General features: G+C 41.1%; 1 protein-coding gene across 1 annotated transcript; it reads right to left on the bottom strand.

The window, feature by feature from the left end:
* Positions 17,622 to 18,771, bottom strand: LOC8061546 (senescence-specific cysteine protease SAG39). The gene is made up of 2 exons (XM_021450579.1): positions 18,329 to 18,771; positions 17,622 to 18,208 (listed from the first exon to the last, which is right to left on the bottom strand). The coding sequence occupies exons 1-2, from the start codon at positions 18,762 to 18,764 to the stop codon at positions 17,622 to 17,624; spliced, it is 1,023 nt and encodes a 340-aa protein (XP_021306254.1). The 5' UTR covers positions 18,765 to 18,771.

Raw genomic sequence — 22,828 nt, 5'->3', positions numbered from 1 at the left:
AAAGAGCATAAGAAGATGAAGATTGATGATAGAAAAGATAAAGTTTGATATACAAGAAAGAGATATACAAGAGGAATAAAATTGATCATTAGATCTTCATGTCTTGAAACTTGAGATACTTAGATGACGGTAGAAAATGCTACCCCACTTAACATGATTGAGCTACTTCTCAAGACGATACCTATTGGGCCTCCTTGAAAACACAAAAATAGTGACGACACACAAGCAACACACCAAACAAGACAAGCACACAACACATCATCGACTCTATATGTGTTTCTTCAATACGGTGGTCATCCTAAAGGGAGATTAGAGATGATAAAAGACAATCGAACTTTTGAATGAAGTAGGATCAGAAAACTTTTAATAAACTTACATAGAACAAAAACAAGGGAGTAAGCAGTAATAGCTCAAAGGAAGCTATCAAGGAGGGGATACAACGGGACAAGGATTGAGAAATAGTCAAATCATAGAGTCAATGGATAATAAAATAGTTTTATAGCAAATTAGACTTTTATAATCGACCAATGCTATCTAGGCATACGTCCTACAGTCAACACTGCTCTAATACCACTCTGTCACACCTGGTTTTAAATAACAAAACCAGGCTAGCTATATGTGTGCCCAGGAAGTCCACACATACAACAACAGAAAGGAACAGTATCAGAAACAATATTATATAACGGAAATATACTTATAATTAACACTTACATCAGAGTATCGCGGAACGGTAACTAATCTTCAGACTCAATCTTCACAGGGACGGTTGACTGGGGGTAACATATGCCTAGCACTTCTTGTATTCTGAGAACATCCTTCATGACTCCATCCTTCTAATCAACTCTTTCTAGTGGACTGGAGTGGTGGAAAATAGCAAGAGTGAGCACATATCGTACTCAACAAGTATAACCATGGGTTCATGAGGCTCAAATAGCTGACACTGGTTTGAATGAATTTAGCTTTTAATAGTGGATAGCATGTTCATAATTATATAACAAATGTCAAGGTAGCATAAATAATCCATTAATCACATGATCAAGTGTAAGCATAATTAATTCATAGCATAAACGATAATCAAATGAACATAACAACTTAATAAGCTCATCGTCGTCGCAGCAAGAACCCCCAAGGCCGCTCATAACCGTGAGCACAGCTAGTATACCAGTTTTAACACTCTGCAGAGGTTGTACATCTTTACCCATGAGTCATGATTTACCCTTTTGTCCGAGATAGCTAATCTCTTAACTCCCTTCCTAGGGAGGTCGGCAGGGATCACTATGAAGCCTTTCAAAAGTTCGTCTAACATGTTAGGGCCGCAAGGTTTTCTTTGCGAGTAGATATAGATACCCCCTTTCGAATGGCACAATGACGCGCAGCCTATACACATAGGGACAGGGGCTCGCACTATACCCGTGTCGGTTCAGCCCCTCCGCCCTTTCGGGTAACCTCTAACAAGCTAGAAAAGGTCTTCATACTGAGCTAAAGCCAGAGCCATTATAGCCCTCATGGTTGCACTGTTGTCCCGGTGATCACTTACAGACAAGATCTCATATAGTTATTTGTCATCTTTTAACGTTCATTGCATAGCTATTAATCATCTTACAAGATCATGGATTATATCAAGCACTAGCACATCTACACCAAATGCATATCAAGTAGGTAACAAGGAATCCAGGTAATAATCATCTATGATTTTGCTAAGGTCGACAAGGTGATAGCATGCATATGATATATATGAGTAATTATAAGTGAATAGGTAACAAGGATGATCCCAAGTTATACTTGCCTTGAACACTTGCTCAATTATCATATCATCAACTTTTGGTCATCATCTTCTAATCTTCAGCGCCCACAAATAGTTCTCGTCTACTCGTAGCAAGCACCACACATAGGCAAACATACAAGCAACAAACAGAAACAAATAAGAACAGTACACCACACAAGATCACACAATGCACTAAAGGAGAACGAATTACTACACGCACAAGATGACAAAAAACGCCGATAACGGAACTACGCTTAAAAAAACGACTATGAGAAAATTCACATCATAACAGTAAAGACTATATGCTTGGTTTATTATAATTACAAAACCATATGAAGTATATTAATTCAGATTAGTCACTATGCATTTCAATTGAAAGACCAAGTTTTGAATCTAGTCATTTTAATTATAGATATTTTAATGCCTTTTTATATACCAATCGATTATACTTTAATTTGCAAAAGCAAAGTAATATTTGAGAGCACATAATTAATGAAATTTTATCTGATGCATTGTTAACTAAGCAAGTTATAAATTAAAAATATATTTCTATATTGTTTTAATTTAGAAAGCAATGTGAACAGAGAGTAGTCAAAATTAATAATTAAATTAGAAATTTAGAAAACATGAAACACGTTCAGATGCGACATAGAAAGAATAGATTAAGGTGGGACTAAAGCGATTAAGATATGATAGGAATAACATAACTGAGCATATATAACTATGGAGACTCAATAGTTGCCTGAACAGGTATACACAAAATGTATTTTTTTTCTTGATTGAGGAATAAATAGATAATGCTAATTTATTATGCATGAATGACATACTCATGACATCAGCATAAGGGTTAATCAATAAAATAATATGGCAAGGGACTAATCTGGCCACTAACCTTCAGTTAATCAGAATGCACATTTGCATGCCAGACGATATAGCTTTCCTGGAGTAGCAAGGATTGGTCGATCATACGTTCATGCAGTTGCAGCAGCTGAGATGACTTTGTGCTTGGTAATAGCGTGAAATAACAGCATGTCTAGCTTCATGGTTGGAAGTGCGACAACTGCAGATGGTGGCCGGTGATGGGCACATTGGTAACGCTAGTGCAGCGGCATCTGTAGAGTATTAGACTGCAGGCGGCGCTTCGTCTTGCTCATCGATCTCACAATGAAGCATGCATGAAACAGGATCGTGAGAAAGCAAAAATAACATATTGGGAAGAAAAGAGAGGACGATGCTGGGCTTGGAATTCTCACCAACGCCTAAGAAGCCACAGAGCCTGGACGTGGTGAAGATCACAGCGATAGAAGCGCGTTCGTGGAGCGCCAGGATCTAGCTACGAGCAGGCGACGACAAGGCATAGAACAATTTAGAGCTTCTTCGTGGATGGTTTGGGTCGTGTGAGCGGCCGGTGAGATGCAAGACGAGGCAGCGGCGGCGGCGGCGGCTTAACCTAGGATTGAGATATGCAACGTGAATCAGAGACTTGGTGTCGGCGTCTTAGGAGGAACGTGATTTATATAGTGGACTTGAGAATTGAGATGAGTCGGAAAAGGATTATGGCTTATTATTTTCAAAATTAATAAATTTGATGACTAAGAATAATTCTAGAAAATTTAGAATTACTATATGAGTCACCAAAAATATTCCGAAGGCTCTGAAAATTTAGGAAAAAATCTCCGAGATATTATGGAATATGGGGAACCAAATAAAGTATTTAGAGCTTATAAAAGATATATAGGAGTATCTAAAAATTAGATTATGCTCACAGAAAAGTGGAATGAATTTCAGGAAAATGCTAACTTTTTAGAGATTGATTGACGGGTGAGGAACTGAAAGGAGTGATTTGAATTACACAGAAAAGATTTTGGGAAACTCGAAATGAAAGCATAGGCTGGAAAACAAGGAATAAATATGTGCCGAACAAGGAGCAAATTTATTTTTTTTTATATTTTCATGAGCACTCAAATACAAAACTAAATCAATTTTCATATATTTTAAAAGGAGCAGATTTTAGGGTGTTCCATTTCCCGGCATATGCGATGTTATCTGGTTGGAGCACAAAAGGCAAGTTTGCTTGCCCTTATTGTCATAAAGACACTGATTACTTGTGGTTAAAATATGGCTTGAAGCATTGCTACATGGGACATCGCCGATTTTTGCCTAGCAAACATAAGTGGCGAAGGAACAAGGTGAGTTTCAATAACAAGGCTGAAACCAGGGAAGCTCCAGTGCCACTCAGTGGTACGCAGGTGAAGAGGGACTATGAGAGTTTCCTGCAAGTTACTTTTGGAAAGGATTCAAGGAAAAGGAAGCACCGTGATGAAGAAAATAGGTGGCACAATTGGAGAAAGAAGAGTATTTTCTTTGAGCTTCCTTACTGGGAATCATTGCTTGTTCGACACAATTTGGATGTCATGCATATTGAGAAGAACATATGTGAGAGCTTGTTGGGGACGTTGCTGGGGTTACCAGGTAAAAGTAAGGACAGTGAGAAGGCTCGACTTGATATGCAACATTTGGGTATAAGGAAAGATCAACATCCTGTGCTAGAAAAGGGTAAGTACACCCTGCCGCCAGCGTTATACTCTCTAAGTAAGGATGACAAGAAAATTTTGTGTAAACTTTTACATGGAGTCAAGTTCCCTGATGGTTATGCTGCAAATTAAGAGATGTGTGGATGTCGATGGTTGCAAGCCTTCAGAACTTAAAACTCATGACCTGCACATAATCTTGCAAAAGATTTTGCCCTTAGTGGTGCGCAGCATATTGCCTGAAGAGGTGGTGATCCCAGCGATCGAGCTAAGTAGGTTTTTTAACTCATTATGTTCAAAAGATTTGGAGGATGCAGAAATTGAAAAGCTTAACGCCTCGATTCGGGAGACTCTTTGTCGACTGAAGATGATTTTTCCACCATCTTTTTTTGATATTAAGATGCACTTACCAGTACATCTTGCTGATGAAGCTAGACTTGCAGGCCCAGTGTTTTACAGATGGATGTACCCTATTGAGAGGTACCTACGCACTCTTAAAGGCTATGTCAAGAACAAAGCGCACCCTGAAGTTTCAATTGCAGAGGGGTATATATCTGAGGAGTGCCTCATATTTTTCTCTCGCTTCTTTGATAATATTAATACCAAGCTAAATCGTCCAGATCGTCATGAAAGTGCCACTGGTAGTGAACCGCCTTGTGGTCTAAGTATTTTTGCAAAGATTGACTATGATAGGAAAGGAAGTACTCTGGAGAATGTTTGTAGTACTGACATGCAGAGGATGAGGCATTACATATTAAGCAACTGTGATGAGGTCACACCATGGATAAAGTAAGTAATATTTTAAAATAGTTTTTACTGAGCTCACGAATGAAACTAATGAACGTATTTTATTTTGTTCTGAAAAGTGATCATATGGATGAGCTAAAGAAAAAGGATCCTCGACATGTTGATAAAAGACACAAGGAGGAGTTTGTATCATGGTTTGAGCATAAAGTGAGTCCTCCCAAATATTTATATGGATAATATATTTTTTGTTCACTTCTGATATGCTGCCTGCTATGAATTTTTTTGTTCCTAATATTTGCTAAAAATTTACTCAATGCAAATCAGGACATTGCATGCAAAAGGGGAAATTGATGAAAATATTTATTATGTATCTCGTGGTCCAGACCCCCGGGCTCATGTGTTCAATAGGTGTTACATAAATGGCTTCCTTTTTCGGGGCTCTTCCATAGAGAACTTCTTAACTACGCAAAACAGTGGTGTTTTGGTGAAGGGCGATGCAAGTACAGGAAACATGGACTGGTACGGCGTGCTTAGGAGAATTATATGCCTTGATTTTCATGGTGAGAATGAAGTAATGTTGTTCCAATGCGACTGGTTTGATGTCCCTACAGCAAGTAAGAACAAATCTAGAGGGTACAATAAGGATCAATATGGGGTGGTTGATATTGATATGACTCAGTTCAAGTATTCAGATGAGCCCTTCATCCTTAGCACACAAGCAGAGTAAGTGTTTTATGTCAAACATGCAAAGAAACAAAACTGGTGCAGTGCACTTAGAATGCAACCTAGAAACTTGTTTGCCATGCCTGAAGCTGAACGTACTCAAGAGGTGCGTGAGCTCGATTTGGACTCGGTTGTTGTAGGAGTGGAAGATATGAATCTTGAACAACAAAATGCAGGTGTCACTACTTGGAGTAGGGATGGTCTTCAGGGGGAAAGTGTTGATGCTACTGTTATAAATCAGGCTCTTGCAACAGCAATGCCTGAACCTATGTACAATGATCTATTTGATGAATTTGAAGACCCAGATGACACTTACATAGATGATGGAGTCGTCCCTCCATTCATTAGTACAAGAGAAGGAGAAGATTCGGATGACGATTTTTTTGTGTAAAATTTCCATGTGCAACAGCAATGCCTGAACCTATGTACAGTGATCTATTTGATTCTATATCTCAATGTGGATGCTGCATGCATACATTTGATTCTTTTAATTACCATGTGCCTGCTGAACAACTGAATAGGCAACTCAAAAGTATAAGATTACCAAACATTATATTAGCACCAGGCAAGTCTTAGGCAACTCAGTTGCCAAACACTACATTAGCGCCAGATCGAGAAGTCTCAAGGCAACTGAGTTGCCAAACACTACATTAGATTTGCATCACCATGCACCAGGAACTACAACAAAAGAGAATGCACAATCTGCATCACTAGGAACCAACATAGCCTAGCTTAGCATGGAGCAGAATGCACTATCTGCATTTATGTATACTACACCATGCATGCACTAGCTGGAGATGTTGGCCTTCACAATGCACTCTAGTCATTTGGGAAAAACCTCTTCTTCACAGTACGGTACAACTTATCCATCCTCCTATCAATGTCCCCCATTGCCTTCTCAAATAAGTCAGCCAGGTCATCAGAGCTGTCATCGCTTGAGTCGGTGTAGAAATCATAAGACGACGTATCACTCTCGAAAGGTGATGGCTTGCTGGTCTGTTTGGAATAAAACAGTACTTAGATTAGTAAAGAAGTAATTGAATTTAAGGTTATGTGTTAGATTAGTATTTGTTTCTTATCTCATTTCAACCACTTTACCAAACACAAATATATTGATCAAGGTAGCAAAATGAATAAAAAATAGTGGCTACTCAGTTCAGGAATTCCTAACCACAATCCACAGTAAAATATTATCCAGATAGATTAACATCAAGCCCAAATTAACATCAAGCCCAAATCCACAATAAAAATCGGCTTGAGGCATATGCTCCTCTGCCCTACATATGGCATTGTGTCATCAGATTGAGGTTGTTGATTCAGGTGTTAAAAAAAAGCTGCAGTTTTCACATCTGAACAAACCCCTGAAAAATATTCAGAGTGTACCATTTTCAGAACAAGACTAAAGGATCTTATTCATAGCAGGTATTAATTAGAAACTAACAATGTTTAACCCAATTTATTTACAACCAGTCTTGGCGAATCTGTATGTATTTTCAGAACTCAAGACTGATTTCAGTATGAATTCTTTAGAGGTGCCTAAGTCATCACATAGATGGTTCAACAAAATCTAATAATAGCTTCACATAGCTTCAGAGTTAAGAGGTGCCTAACTCATCACATACTCTTAGTAGTGATTAGGCCAACCATATCCAATACTTTTGCAATTCGTATCTAATAAAGATTACCAAATAACTTCAATTGTACTAGCACCAGGAATGAACACGAAGTCCACGAAATCAAACCACCGTAAACCCTGATACCTAAGGGGTTTTTACACAGGAATGAACTGGAAGTCCACCAAATCCAACCACTGGAAACCCTAATACCACAAATCACAAATGCATTCAAGTGGGAAGTCCCTGGTACCTTCTTCACGGGGTTACCCTTCTTCTTCACCGGGGTTGACGCCTGCCCTTTCCCTTTGCCACCCTTCACAGGAGGAGCTGTTCTGGTCTTCTTGAACTTGGATGGCACAACTTCTTTGACGCGGTTGGCACCGGCCGAACGAGTCCCTGCCGGAGCGACATCGTCATCCGAGGAGATGTAGTACACCTCGGTTTTGACGGCGAACTGACCCCGCTCGTTGCGAGCTTGGTAGCGACTGTTGTGGCCGTGCTTGGAGCCCACCATTGCAGCGTCCGCCTTGCTCCCTCTACCTCGCTCCCGTCGCCTCTCACGGGTGCTACACACCGCCGCCGCCGCGGGGTCACTGGTCACGGATGTCAAGGGGAATGGGAAGCAGAAGGGAAGGGAATGGGGTCACGGATGCTACAAACCCCACCACCGCTGAGGAGTCACGGGTCACGGATGCGAAGGGGAATGGGAAGCGAACTGGGCCGGCCCATTTACAAATTAAAGATGGTACACACCACCGCGGGGTCACTGGTGGTGGTTGCTTTCCTATTTTAGTCCCCACCTCGCTAGCTCAGGGACACAACAATCAACTTAAAAGGCGAAGCTCTCCTCCCCAACTCGAACTCCTTCTCATAGACTCCTATGCCATACCGTGAAATGTATTGGGCCTGTTGGGCCATTGGCTCTCCCTGCTCCCTTTTCGGTTGAGCGTGGTGAGGCTGATGGCCTTTGATGGGCCCATATGGTTCACAATTTTTGTCTTTTTTATTATACTTTTTTAAATACCTTTTAAATAGTACCAATTTGAAACTAAAATAAAATAAAAAATCTATACTTTCACAATTTTTTGTCTTTTTTATTATACTTTTTTAAATACCTTTTAAATTGTACCAATTTGAATCTAAAATAAAATAAAAAATCTATACATATGCTTTTCTGACTACTACTACCACCTACTACCACTACTACTACTATTACTACTACTACTACTAAGAATACTAATCCTACTACTAATGCTACTACTACCACTATACTACTTCTACTACTAAGGCCAGTCTCAATGCATAGTTTTATGGCAAAATTACCAAGACAATAAATTAGGTAACCGAGCCATAGGAGTTTCATGGGGATGAAACTCCTCTCTCATCTGATGAAACTCCTTCATTTAATGATCCTGCCAAGTCAGCAATTTTGCTTAGGTGGCACCCTATTTAATGTGCATGACACTCTCTATAACACCCCGAAATTTCTATTTCGGGTTGTTATTAGAAATTACTAAATAAAATGGATGGTTTTTAATATGTGGATAAAATTTGTCAACATTAGTTTAGATTTCCATTTAGGAAAAATGATGCTTTTCAAAAAAAATCAATTAATTATGTGAGCTTTCGTTGATGTGATGCTCGTCTATTACTTGAGTTTATTGTTTTTTGTGTGTGCTAAGATTTTAAAAACACGTTTAGATGCCGTCCGATCCTTTCCGATAATTTTCTAGACTTTTTCGAGCTTTTTCCCATTTTTCCTAAAACAAAATCTATTTTTATATGCTCTAAAATTCTTTTTTATAGGCACCAAAAACTTTATTTGGATTAATCAACTCTCAATATATCTCTAAAAGTTTTCCTTTAATTTTTAGAATTTTGGAAATATTTTTCAGGGATTTAAAATGATTTCAGCTTTTTCTGGAATTATTTTGGAACTGAAAATGATTTATTTAAAATCCCGAAATTAATAATTTTCGAAACTTTTCCAAACCTAGACCTATATATATGCCGGCGTAGCCCTCGAAGCGCTGGTTCCATAAGTACGATCGCTTTCCCGAGCCGCCTTTCGTAGCCCCGCAGATCCATCGCCGAAGTTTTGGATCTCGTTTCCGGCGAACTTTTCCGGTGAAAGTTCGGCGAGGTTTTCCAGCCAACTCCGGCGTCCTCTGCGAAAACCGTCACCGCTGCGAGGTTCGTCTCGATCTTCTCTACACCGGCACGCCGTTTCTTTCGTGAATCCTTGTTTATTCACAGTTTCCCTAACCCTATCTCTCTTTTCCGGTGAACCTCCATAGATGAAACGGTAGCTTCCCATCTTCCGACTCAACCCGCGTCCTCCCCTTCCATGCACACCGCGCGCCGCCTCTAGACCTCGGTCGCTGCCCTCTTCGCGTGCAGCCCGCGTCTGCTGCTGCTGTGCGAATAGGGCTGGGCGCCATCACCGTGGCTGCTCGGGCCTTGCAGTTCAAGCCGCCGCGGCCTCATGGCTTGGTCCGGCTCGTGGGCCCGGGGCCACTGTGGCCAGCCGCACCGCTGGCCGGCGCCCCTTACACCGGCCGTCCCTGAGACCCTCCAGTGCGATGCAGCAGCAGCAGCTTCCAATGGCTACGTGAACACGGTGAACAAAGGTAGAAGACGACTTAATTACAAGTTTGCCACTGGTCATTAATCCTTCGCCATTTAATCGTTCTAACTCCGTTTCATTCCGTTTCAGTTGCGTTAGTTTCGTAACGTCGCGTTCTACATAGTAGTGTTAACTTTTATTATGTCACATGTTTTTTTTTCTATATTTAGTTGAATATTAAACTAATTAATATATGTACCTATCTTTATAATTAAAAACACTATAGATATTTTCTATTGTCTTGTGATCATGGCAACGTAAATGACTTGTTAGCGATACTGTTTTCCATGTCCCATGTTTATAAATATAATTAGTTTAATTAATTTTTATTGAGTGTCATTTTTTAATTAATAAAAAAACAATTTAGGTTTACACTTTGGTATTTTTATAATCTAATATTAACTTGATTAATGTTAACTTAAATATTTATTAATTATAATTCTTTTAGTTAGACATAAAGTATATAATTAATTTGTTTAATATTTGTTTAATGTCTTTCTGGATTAAAAGTAACTTATGTTTATAATTTAGATCTTTTATAAATATATAAATGTTAACATTATTAATATCAACTTAAATGGTTCTTTATTAGTTATAACTTGTTCAATATAAATGTGTCGCATGTTAGGATTTGATTAGTTGCTCTCACTTGCTTTGTGTTTTCTAAAATTACAAAGGCGTAAATGGCTTAAATGATATATAATCATCTACAATTAAAATATAACTGAAATTTAACTCTGGCTTTTATAATTCAACATAATTTAGTTAATCTAAAATTAGGATAGTTCTATTAAATGTCTGTCATTTTATTTCATTAAATAAAATACGACCAGCGTGTAGTCGTCTTCTTCGTTACACTTTGAACCTCGAAAGTCGTGTCCGTTTAACGATAGCTCCGTTCTCAACCGTTCTTGCGTTGTCACGATCGTAGCAATAAGTCATGTCGTTTAGTGCGCTCTTTCTAAGCTTTTCTTTTGATTGTCGTTTGTTCTTAGTCGTGATTGTTTGTTTGTCTGTTGGTGTTGCTTGTTTGCTACGAGTAGAAGAAGCGTGGTTCGTCAGCAGTGAAGACCAGGAGCTAAGGACTGACAGTCGAAGCAGAAGTTGGAGATCAGAAGAAAGAAGCCAAAGAATTCTGAGCAGATATACACTGGGAATAAAGGCAAGTGCAGACACCGTTTGATCATTTTGAACCTATTCTTAAATGTCATTTACTTTATATGCATGTGTCCAATGAATGCAAACCCTAAGGACATGACTGGCTTTACTTACTATTCCTTGTTCACCTTGGGTTATGTATATGGGTAGTCTAGGCTATACTAGGTTTGCTTAGCTGCTCTACTCATCTTAAACATATGCCTAAACAAGTAATAATCTCTACTCAACTTGATGCTTAAACTGTGCTGAACCTTTGGTCACTGCGGTGATGGCGATGTTGGATGCTTACGAGCATCATGATGATGGTGGTGAAAGGGGGAGCGGGTACCGTTGGTGGTCCGGTTTGCCGGGCGTACCCGTCTCTGCTCTCCGTAAGGACTTAGTCAGGGAGCGGCCCCCTGGGACTTACAGTGCAGCTCCAAGCTATATGGCTCTGGCTTGACTAATCAGCAGGACCTCCACTAGTAGGGTGTTACTTTCCGGGTAGGCGTGAGGAAGTAACTTGGGTAATGAATATTAAGTTGTCGGTTGATCGGTACGCCATGGCTATGGGTATCGACTGTCGAGCGCTCCGGCGAAAACTTGCGAGTGGCATCCTATTAGTTGGACCCTGTGAAAGGTCTCGTAGTGAGACCCTGCCTGCTCACCTTGGCAGTGTTTTGGGGAGTCGCGACCCCGGGCAAATGGGAATCACGACTTGGAGTGAAAGTGCACACCTCTGCAGAGTGTAAAACTGATATATCAGCCGTGCTCACGGTCACGAGCGGCCCAGACCCTCACTTGATGAGCAAATTGGATTCACTGGATACTTGGAGATGGACCTTGGCGAGGTTGCTACCTCGTGTTTTGGCGGAATGGCTATTCCGTGTTGGCAGGATTGCTATCCTGTGTTAATAATTGGGGTTAATCCTTGGATTACTATAATAATTAGGATAGTCCTTTAAAAGATGCTAATTACTACTTACACTAATTAAGGGTTGGGTTTATGCTACTCATAATTAGTAGTAGGTTGTTCTAATAATAGTCATAATTAAAAGTGATCAACTAAAATGCTACTGCAGTCAAACCAAGTCAGCTTTACCTTGTTTTAAGTCTTGCATGTCATTACTTTCCGTCTGTGCTTGTTGAGTTCGATATGAACTCACCCTTGCTATTTCCCCCCACACCCCCAGTGTGTAGTAAAGTGCTGCTCAGAAGAAGAACAAAGATGCTATGGAGTTTTCTAGAAGCTTATGATAAGTGCTTGGCGTACGGAGCCTCCAGTCAACCGTCCCTGAGAAGAATGGAGCCTAAGAAGTTCTAGCTACTGTTTCCGCGTACTCTGATGTTTGTAAGTGTTAATATAAATATATTTTCCGCTATATATAATATTGTTTCTGATATTTCTATTCTTTGTTGTATGTGTGGACTTCCTGGGCACACATATGACGACTCTGGTCTTATTTTAAAAGCCAGGGTGTGACACTCTCATGAAACATGCATTGAGACTGGCCTAATACTACTAGTACTACAATGTAGTCATACTAGTAATCCTCCTACTAATCCTGCTACTATGGACTACAATACTAGTCATACTAGTAATCCTCCTAGTAATCCTCCTACTAATCCTTCCTACATATGGCATTGTGTCATACTAGTCAATACAGTAGCACTTTCGTTTGTAAATTTCAACCAAACTATGCAATTAGTTTTAATTTTCGTCTATATTTAATACTCTATGCATACGTCTAAAGATTCGATGTGACAGGGAATCTTGAAAAATTTTGCATTTTTGGGTGGAAGGCCTAATCCTACTACTAATGGTACTACTACTACTATACTAGTAATGCTACTACCACTATACAATGAGTATTTATATTAATATTGATCATCAATGTAAATTACATCTGCAGAAAAAATTAAAGTTGTAAATTAATATTTTACAACATATATATTTGTTTAAAATAAATTATAAAATAATTAAAACTAATGTAATGTTTATGTATCATTTTATAATTAAGATCCCAAATCAATTTATTTTCTTTATCATGCATATAAGCCAAAAAAATTGGTTCCCGCCATCCAAATTTTTTTGGACCCACCCCGCCAAATTTCAGCCCATCATTCCCTCCCACATGCCAATTTTGTCTCCCCCCGCACGTCCCCACCCAGCCAAACCACCAACACCGAATACCCTAGACGCAAACCACCGACGCCGCCGCCTCCCAAACCACCGACGTCGCCACTGCCCATCCAGTGACCAACGCCCAGGATGCCCCCGTCGTCGCCGCGTCCATCCAGTGACCAACCAACGTCGCCAACACCGAAGACGATGATTGCTGCTCAGGACACCAACGCCAGCAACGACGCCACTGATCTGGTCGCCAAGCGCTATGTCGAAGCCACAATCGAAGTAGAAGACGATGAGGGCTTGGTTACTCCATACAACACTAGGTACAATAGTTCACTGATTTCGTATCATATTTGAATCCTGAATTCTTGAAAAGTGTTGAGTTCAGGGTTTGTGCCAGCACGTGAATTAGATTTGTCCCACTCTACCTTTTTCCTGATATTATGTTTGTGTAGGCAATTAAGTCTAGTATGACAATTTATCATTTAGTTTATATAATGTTTACTTTTATTTTCTCATGAAGTGAATTTTTATTTGTTTTGCATAATTTCATTATCCAAGCCAAACTGAATTCATATGAGTTCTCACTGTAATGGATTATTAAAAGAGAAAGGTAACAAAACCACCAATGAAGGCGTGATTCCTTGATGTGAGTTGCTTAATTTGATATTAGATCTTACCAGTGAATAATTGATGTATCTGAGAACCTCTGTTTAAATTACAGTCAATAGTTCATTTACCTAAAAATTGTTACCTTTTAAGAATGCTATATTTGTGCTGTTGTTCACATCTATTGAAATATAGTACATCTGAAAATTATAAGACCTTCTATCAAGATCAACATGTTTTTTTCTTACTTATGTTCAGATTATGGTAATAGGTAATAGCTGACCTTTTTTTAATCTTGTTTATTTCTGAACCACTGTCCTATGTATGCAGTGACAATGCTGATGTGTGGACTCTTTATGTTCATTGCAAGAGGAGACCCCCAGATAGGGAGCACGTAATGTTCAAAATAGATAGGGCTGATATAAAATTGGCAACCTTGATAGCTATTAAGGACCGCCTTGGGTATGCTGTACGGGACTTTTTATACTACAAAAAGTGATGTGGAAGAGACGTAGCAAGTTTGCAGGCCATCGATTACAATAGACATGCAGAGAATATGTTACAAGACAATGAGAGTGAGAAGGAAATCAGGTTAGTACTCTCACGGGAGGAAGAGACTACACAACAAGTCAGCATAACACCCATGAAGCGACCAAGGCAGCAACACGAAGATGATGAGCAGCCTTTTATGGATGAACCATTTGATGCGTACAAGGTCTGGCTAAACAAGCAACCGATGGAAAAAGCAAAAAGTAATCCATCTTGTGCCTACCATTTGATGCGTACAAGGTCTGCACTTGGTTTCATATTGTTCACAAACTTAGTACCTTATCTTTAATTTTTTTGTGACTACCAGAATTGCTGGATGACTCTAGGGAAAATGCACTCATCACGTACAAGGAATATTTGAATAGAAAAGGGGACATTCCAAGAATTAGTAATTTATTTCTTTTTCAACCAATTCCTTTTGTTAGTACTATTCTGTATATGAACTGAATATTTTGACTTTCTATGCAGTGGCATTTGTCGACCAACGTGACCCTGATGGCATTACAATTCAAGATGATGAAAGTAAGGGAAGCAACGCGACACCACCCTCAACTAGGCCAAGCCATGCAAGGAAAAAAAGGGAACAGGGAAATGGTTAGTGATCAGTTCATAGAATTTCATGACTTTGGGCTAACTACCTTTTCATTCACCCTTTCACAATAACAAGAAAGATGTAGCGCTTCTCATAAGCTTTCCACAATGTTACGAACCATAGTTTTCGCCCATTTACAACTCTAGAAATAGTTGTTTCAAGTGTGATGCCTGAATCTGTCCATGTCTACACATATATGCAGTCTGCTAACTAGATTATTTATTTTCATTTCGTGCAAGGAGATGGCTCGACTGAGCGCAAGAAAGGAGGACGTGGCACTATTAAAGGATTAGCAATAACCACCAAGAGAGCTAAGGAACGAACTTCACAACTCACCATCGAATTCTCATAACGCCACAATCAATTTTTTACAACTCTCAACTTCTCAGATTCACAATCTCAGTCTTAGACCATAAAAATGACATCAAAAGACATGTAACATAAAAATAACTTGTTTGTACAATGCCTGCGAAGGTGGCACCGCGCCGTTGCCGGGCCGACCCCTAAAACTCGGGTCGGGCCATGCCAGCCCGTGGGCTTAGAGATCGGCCCAAGCATAGCCTGCACCACCAGGCCGTGGCGGCGTGGGCCTGCGAGTTACCGAGCCGGGTCGTGCTCGGACCGGGCCAAAATGTCGTGTCGTGGGCCGGGCTGTCGTGCCTCGGGCTGCATGGCTTTCTATAGTCAAAATATATCTTGAGTTTGCTATATGCAATTCGTTTAGTATATATGTAATCTTTTAATATATATGTATGATGGACTAAAATATAAGGGTTTCCCATAAGGCAAGCTACTCAGCAAGTAGATAGTCTACCTAGAGGGTGCAGAACAACGTGGCATGTTCTCCAAGGCTACAAGGACCAACCTACTCGTATTCTAGTAAAGTCTAACTTTCTAATTAGATTAGAATCTTGTGTTATGACCGACTAGGTCTAAATCGATTCGCCTGTCCTCTAGACTGTATAAAGAGAGACAAGGGCACCTCCCTTGTACATTCAATGATACAAGGCACGACGCCTACTGGACATACGATATTAGACTGTTCTAGTGGTGTGAACTAGTATAAACCACTGTCTTTGCTTCCACCATCGAGCTTGGCTTACGCCGAAGCCCACTAATCAACATTCTGAGTATCACTGTAATGTGTTGCCGGTCATCAGACACGGGCAGGTGGCACGACAGGTAGGGGGCTGTCAAGGGCACGCTGAGTTGCACCCACGTGACGACACATATGTCTACTATTTGACCAACCCGGGTTGCTCTTGACAGACACGCTGCCCCTCAGGAGGATACCCTCCGTACCTCCTTTTCATGATCTTATGAGTTGAGTTACACAAACATACCCAACACAAAGCATACTGATCAGCTGAATTGTTAAGCAATCAAGTACCCTGCTCATAACTGATACAACATTGATTAGAAAAAAAAATTACACAGACATAAAAATGTTAGCGTATATTAATTTATGGGCTTAGCTTATTATCCAGCCCTATCCACCAGCCTCCTCCGAGGCCTGCCCATCAGCCTCCTACCTGCTTGTACCACTTATATGCAGGCTTCCTGTAGGCCTCCTCAACCAGATGTGTTAGATGATTTGTCTACACACAGAGAAAATAGTGTCGGAGTAGTTGGATCGGCACACACACTCTACAAACATAGAGAGGGGGGGGGGAGTTTGACATCTAGGAGAATAGGGGTGTGATGGTGTTAGGGTTATGCGAGTGGGAGAGGATTTAAGGGTCCCAAGCTTATTTAGAGTCACGACTCATAGAATGTATGCCTCTATTAATGGCTCCATTTTCAGAGATAACTACTGGATGGCTGTCTCCATAAATGGACGTAGCTACCGCCTATGAAAGTTGAAGGATGTTCTGGGAGACAAACACTTTTGAGACACCTCAGCAAATAAGAGGGCCGATCTCTGAAAACCTTTTTTTTTGTAGTGGCTAGTTCGGAAGCCTAACTTTCTAGTGTTGAAGAAGTGCATTTCATTCACGAGGACCTAAGTCTTAGTGCCTGAAGAATACACTTGGGTGAGGTGCTACAACAAGTGCCGAGAAGAGTGCCACTAAGTCAATACTTCAAGAATTTGACATTTTATTGTTGATTTCATTAGTTTTCCTCATCTAATGTGTATTTATATTACCATCTTTTATTGTTCAATGGCTTCCTCATTGTCTAGCTTAATGTTACACCAAGAATGTATGGTATGATAGCTTGACTAGAATGATAGGCTTTGAACTTTACAACTATATACAACGTTAGGTTCCTATGTATTCTCGAATAAATTTTAGTTAGTCCCAATTCATCCCGGTAACCCATGATACATTGTGTTGCCCTTCACCATTTCTGAATATTCACTCCAAGAAAATAACCAGGATGTATTCATGATTAATCATTACAGATTCGACACATTACATGATTTTTAATACATATGGAATTGTAGAATACATGTAAAAGGTCTATTTGAAACACAGTTTATGGACACACAATTGAACCAACTATATATACATAGTAAATAAAAAGTCATATAAGTATCAATTTATTCCAATGTAAGCGTTTATGTACGAACGTAAGGGCTTATGAAGGTTTTGCCTACTCAATGGGGTAGGAAGGCTCCATAGCTAGGCCACACATGCCCCTCTTGTCGGAAATATCCTTCTCCATTCTCAGGTAACCATTCTCGCCCCAAGTCGTGCCCCATGAGTTCTTTAGTAGCCAGTACTTGGTGCCATCACTGGTTTGTCCATAGCCAATGGCTGCAATCCCATGGTCCAGGTCAGTACCACATGAGCCAGTCATCACACCACCAGAGTAGAACTGAAACGTCATGTCTCCGCCATCCACTGCCACCGACACGGGTTGGTTGGCCACGGCCTTCATCAGGGCAGCCTCATCATTTGCAGGGACATCCTCAAAGCCCTTGACGGTTGCGGCACTGTTTGATCCACTCTTGCACTTGCCATCCGCAGCTGTGTAAGGATAGCTAGACTCCGTGGTTAGGCCGCCATTCTTGATGATGAACTGGAAAGCATCGTCCATCAAACCACCTTCACAACCCTGATCCTCACCATGGACATCGCAATCCACTAACTCTTGTTCCGAGAGGGAGATGAGCTTGCCGGTGCTTATTTTTACGATGCCTTCTGTGGCAGCCACAGCCGAGAATGCCCAACAGCAGCCTGCAATTAATTATTATGTTTAGACATATGTTATTGCACTCTAGTTTAGATCATAATATGATAATATTAGTGTTGTCATAGTAAGTGTATATGTATATACTTCGTACTAAATGTACTTACCGCATTGGCCTTGATCCTTGATGGGAGTGACGGCACCCTTGGTCCTCCAGTCGATGGTTGCCGGAAGTGCATCAACACTAACATTCTCATATCTAAATCCGGTAGGAACCTTCACGGGGCTAGGTTTGAAGCCCTTGTTAGTCTTGGTAGCCCTGAATTCATCGTTCGTGAGATCGGCAAACTGGTTGACGCCGAGCCAGAACTTGCGGTTCCCACCGGCGTTGAACGACTCGATGAACTTAACATTAGCTTTGAACACCTCGAACCGCCGAGCCTTCTCGGTGGTGTCTTTGTAGACACGGCTGTACTGCACCATCCACTGCTCATGCCTCGCCACCATGGCTGAGTCGTCGTTCAGGTCACGAGCAGCAAGGGCAGCACCGCAGAAGAAGGCGAGGCCGAGGATTGCCAAGATTGATGCCTTGATGGTGGCCATGGTCGATCACTCGATGGATCAGACCTGTGAATTGGTCGCTATGCAGACCTGCAGCTGCTGTGCACTATATGCCTTTTAATGTGGTGATTGGAGCGGGTGGTATGGGTACGTATATATAGCTACAACCTGTATTTTATATTCTTGTAAGTATGAAGAGATATGGTGCTTCTACGCTGTATTGTGTAGAAAGGGACAGGTCCGAGGCCGTGAAGTACGTATGGTTGCCGGATGCTATTAGAATATGTACTTGAGCTCTCGAGACGTGCATTTGCGGCTCTGCTTTGGATTCTTAAGGCATTATGAATAAAGATTATAAGCGCCACATTTGATCACAGCATTCATTAACATATATCAGATAAAAAATGGAAAAAGTGTATTGGCTGTTAGAACTTAATTTTATTTAGGATCTTAATGAACTCATTGCTTAATTAATTATGCTTTTCCATTACTGACTTAGAGATGTAGATGCAGCCACCGCCACCATGAATTGGTGGTTTTTGGCCCAGATGTGGTGGAAGCAATGGATCAGATCACTCACCGCAAGCAACTAAATCTGCAAATACTATGTGGCAATGTATTTTTGTAGGACAAGAGTGACACATGGCTTCGGAGGTGGATTATTTTTGACGAACAGTTACCTGTAGCAGATAGTTTATTAATTTTATTTGTGTATCAGCAGCTATTTTGATGCATGTGTGAACCTGAAAGCTGATGCACGCGTGAACCTAATGCATATGTGAAGTTGATGTATATGTGTGAACTGAAACCTGATTCTGTCGAGATGATATTTGTAGTGTGAAATCTTATACTATATGTTGATGTATGAAAAGAGTTCGTCTGTGTGAATTGAAATTTGACGCAAAATATGTTGCGTTTCAAAGAGTTCGAGAAAAAGATAGTGACATTCGAAATCACTTGGCGTATTTTCAGCTCAAGAAGGATTTGGTGGAACATATTTGAACAAAGTTCACACATCCTCAAAATTATAGATGGCCATCGCGCCGGGCCAGGCACGGGCTGTAACATGTCGTGCCGACTTGGCCCGCGTGCCTACCGTGCCATGCCTTGGCCTGCGTGCCTGGCCTTTGGCCCAAGCATAGGCCCACGGGCTGACTTCGTGCCGTGCTGGCCTGTGTAGCCCGGCGAGCCGGCCCGGCCCATAGCCTGGTTTTATAAAAAAATCAAAATAACCACACAATGACAATGATCGCTAGCATAATGCCACAATCAATTTTTTACAACTCTCAACTTCTTAGATTCAAAATCTCAGTCTTAGATCATAGAAATGACATCAAAAGACATGTAACATAAAAATGACATGTTTGTACAATGCCCGCGAAGGTGGCATCGGGCCGTTGCCGGGCCGACCCCTAAAACTCGGGTCGGGCCGTGCTAGCCCGCGAGCTCAGAGGTCGGCCCAAGCACAGCCTGCACCACCGGGCTGTGCCAACCCGGGCCCGTGAGTTACCGGGCCGGACCGTGCTCGGACCGGGCCAAAATGTCGTGCCGTGGGCCAGGCCGTCGTGTGCCTCGGCCTGTATGGCTTTCTATAGTCAAAATATATCTTGAGTTTGCTATATACAATTCGTTTAGTATATATGTAATCTTTTAATATATATGTATGATGGACCAAAATATAATGGTTTCCCATAAGGCGAACTACTCAGCAAGGAGATAGTCTGCCTCGAGGTTGCAGAACAACGTGACATGTTCTCCAAGGCTACAAGGACCAACTTACTCGTATTCTAGGAAAGTCTAACTCTGTAATTAGATTAGAATCTTATGTTGTAACCGATTAGGTCTAAATCAATACGCCTGTCCTCTAGACTGAAGAAAGAGAGACAAGGGCACCTCCCTTGTACAATCAACGATACAAGGCACGACGCCTAACTGGACATATGGTATTAGACTGTTCTAGTGGTGTCTTTGCTTTCACCATCGAGTTTGGCTTACGCCGAAGCCCACTAATCACCATTCCAAGTATCACTGTAATGTGTTGCCGGTCATCACACACCGGCAAAGTGGCGCGCCAATCTCTCATAAAAAATTAGGTATCCAATCTGTCATAAAAAATTAGTATCCAAATTATTATCTTTGCTTATACAGTAGTCATATCTTGTCATCACCAATCTCTCATAAAAAATTAGTATCCAAATAAGGTGTTTTCCACACCGCTTAACAAAAGTACACATTGCATTTTATATAAGTAAAGAAAGGAGATCAGTGTTGAGCAAGTTATTAACCTTTAATTAGTCATACTTTTATAATACTTTGAAGATTATGTTTGTTTATAAATATAAGGTTTAACTATGTTTATTATAGTTTGATAAACATGAGGTGTCTAACTTAAAAGTGTAACCTTTACTTACTCTTAATTTGCTAGTTAAATTAAGCGCTATTTATCTAAGCTTGTTATGCCTTGTTATCTAAGCATGATAGATTTATGTGATGACAACCATGGGCAAATTGATAATCGTGACCGTCGCTGCAACAATAGTCGAGATCGCCATGACAATTGGGATCAATGTCGAGACCACCACAATGATTTTAAGGGCAAATGGCCTTGAGAAAATGACCATGAAGTCAACATGGTCAAGAGGCCCACTAGCCACCGCGATTACCAAGAGGATTACAATAAAGCCTTAAAAAGGTCCATGCCAGCTCCACCCGAGGTCAAACCATACCATGGAAAACTACCGCGTCCTTTGTTGACGGTCCTTAAGTACCAAATATAATCATCAAATATATAAAGAAAAGGATCCAAATGCAACCAACACCCAGACTTAGGATTTTATCTGACAGAATTCCACGATTTTTGGTGTTTGTCTATTTCTGCAGGGGGTTATCAGGAAATATGGAGGAAAGGCCCACATGTCGGGTTTACATAGAGATATTAACGTGCCGCGTAATTTTCTATCATCTAGAAGACTCCAGAAGCCACGGGAACGAACGGAAGGCCGAGCGGGCCCGGGGGCAGGGCGCCCGCCCTCCCCCCTTGGGCGCCCGCCTTGGTGTTTCAACCAATCACGCTCAATCTTGCGGATTATGCTCCACCGACCTAAAGGATCAAGGAGAACCGTTCAATCAATGTCGGTTTGATCCGACAGCCCACGTTCACTTGAGGGGACTATATAAGCAGGCCCCCTGGCCCCTGGAGGAGAGCAATCCCATTATTCATTAGCATATTTTCTAAAGAGAATTCAGAGAGAGAGAGGTCCCTCTAGGGATCCAACCTCATAGGGCTTAGCATCCAATGTGAGAGTAGAATTAGTTCTACTAGATTGAGAGAGATAGAGTGGAGGTGTAGATTGGAGGAAGCCCGGCTTGTCGGTGTCTACTCCGAGGTTGTACCTGCGGGATCAAGTTCCTAACTCGAGGCTTGCTCCTAGGATTCTTCAGTATTTTTACTTCTAAATTCTAGTAAGTTCTTGTTCTTATTGTTCTTTGGTTTATGAGTTTACTTTAATCTCTTCCGGTTGAGTTTAGAGTAGTCATTGCTAGCGTAAACGTGGTGTTTGGGCTAGGCTACTCATAGATATCCCCTGTCTAGCCGGACCGTGGTAGTAGCAAGGAATGTGACATTTCCGAGCTACCTTTGTAGCCCACATCCCGTTAGCAGGATCGATAGGGTTTATAAGTGCGGGTCGAACATCCTTTCTGGTGTCTAGATTCCGTGAGCCTCCCCAATAGAACAGTAGATCATCCTTACCAAGGTTAGAACGAGAGTACGGTTGTAGTCTTCTCTATACATCGCTCACATCGAATCACATTGGTTGTAGCCTAAAGGGTAGTAGCAATAGATTTAGTTAGTTAGATGCACACTTTCTCCCAGTGGTAAAAATATAAATACGATACTCTGGATAGCCTCTCGGGTGAAATGCTCACTGATATCCATGCGCTTGCGGATCATTTCCTGATGGCGTTACCAAATATCAACAAGCATTTTTGGCGCCGTTGCCGGGGACGGGTGAAATGCTCACTGATATCCATGCGCTTGCGGATCATTTCCTGATGGCGTTACCAAATATCAACAAGCATTTCTGGCGCCGTTGCCGGGGAGAAAG

Source organism: Sorghum bicolor, chromosome 10 (genome assembly GCF_000003195.3).
Source record: "Sorghum bicolor cultivar BTx623 chromosome 10, Sorghum_bicolor_NCBIv3, whole genome shotgun sequence".
NCBI lineage: Eukaryota > Viridiplantae > Streptophyta > Magnoliopsida > Poales > Poaceae > Sorghum > Sorghum bicolor.
This window is presented reverse-complemented; position numbering and strand designations above follow the sequence as displayed.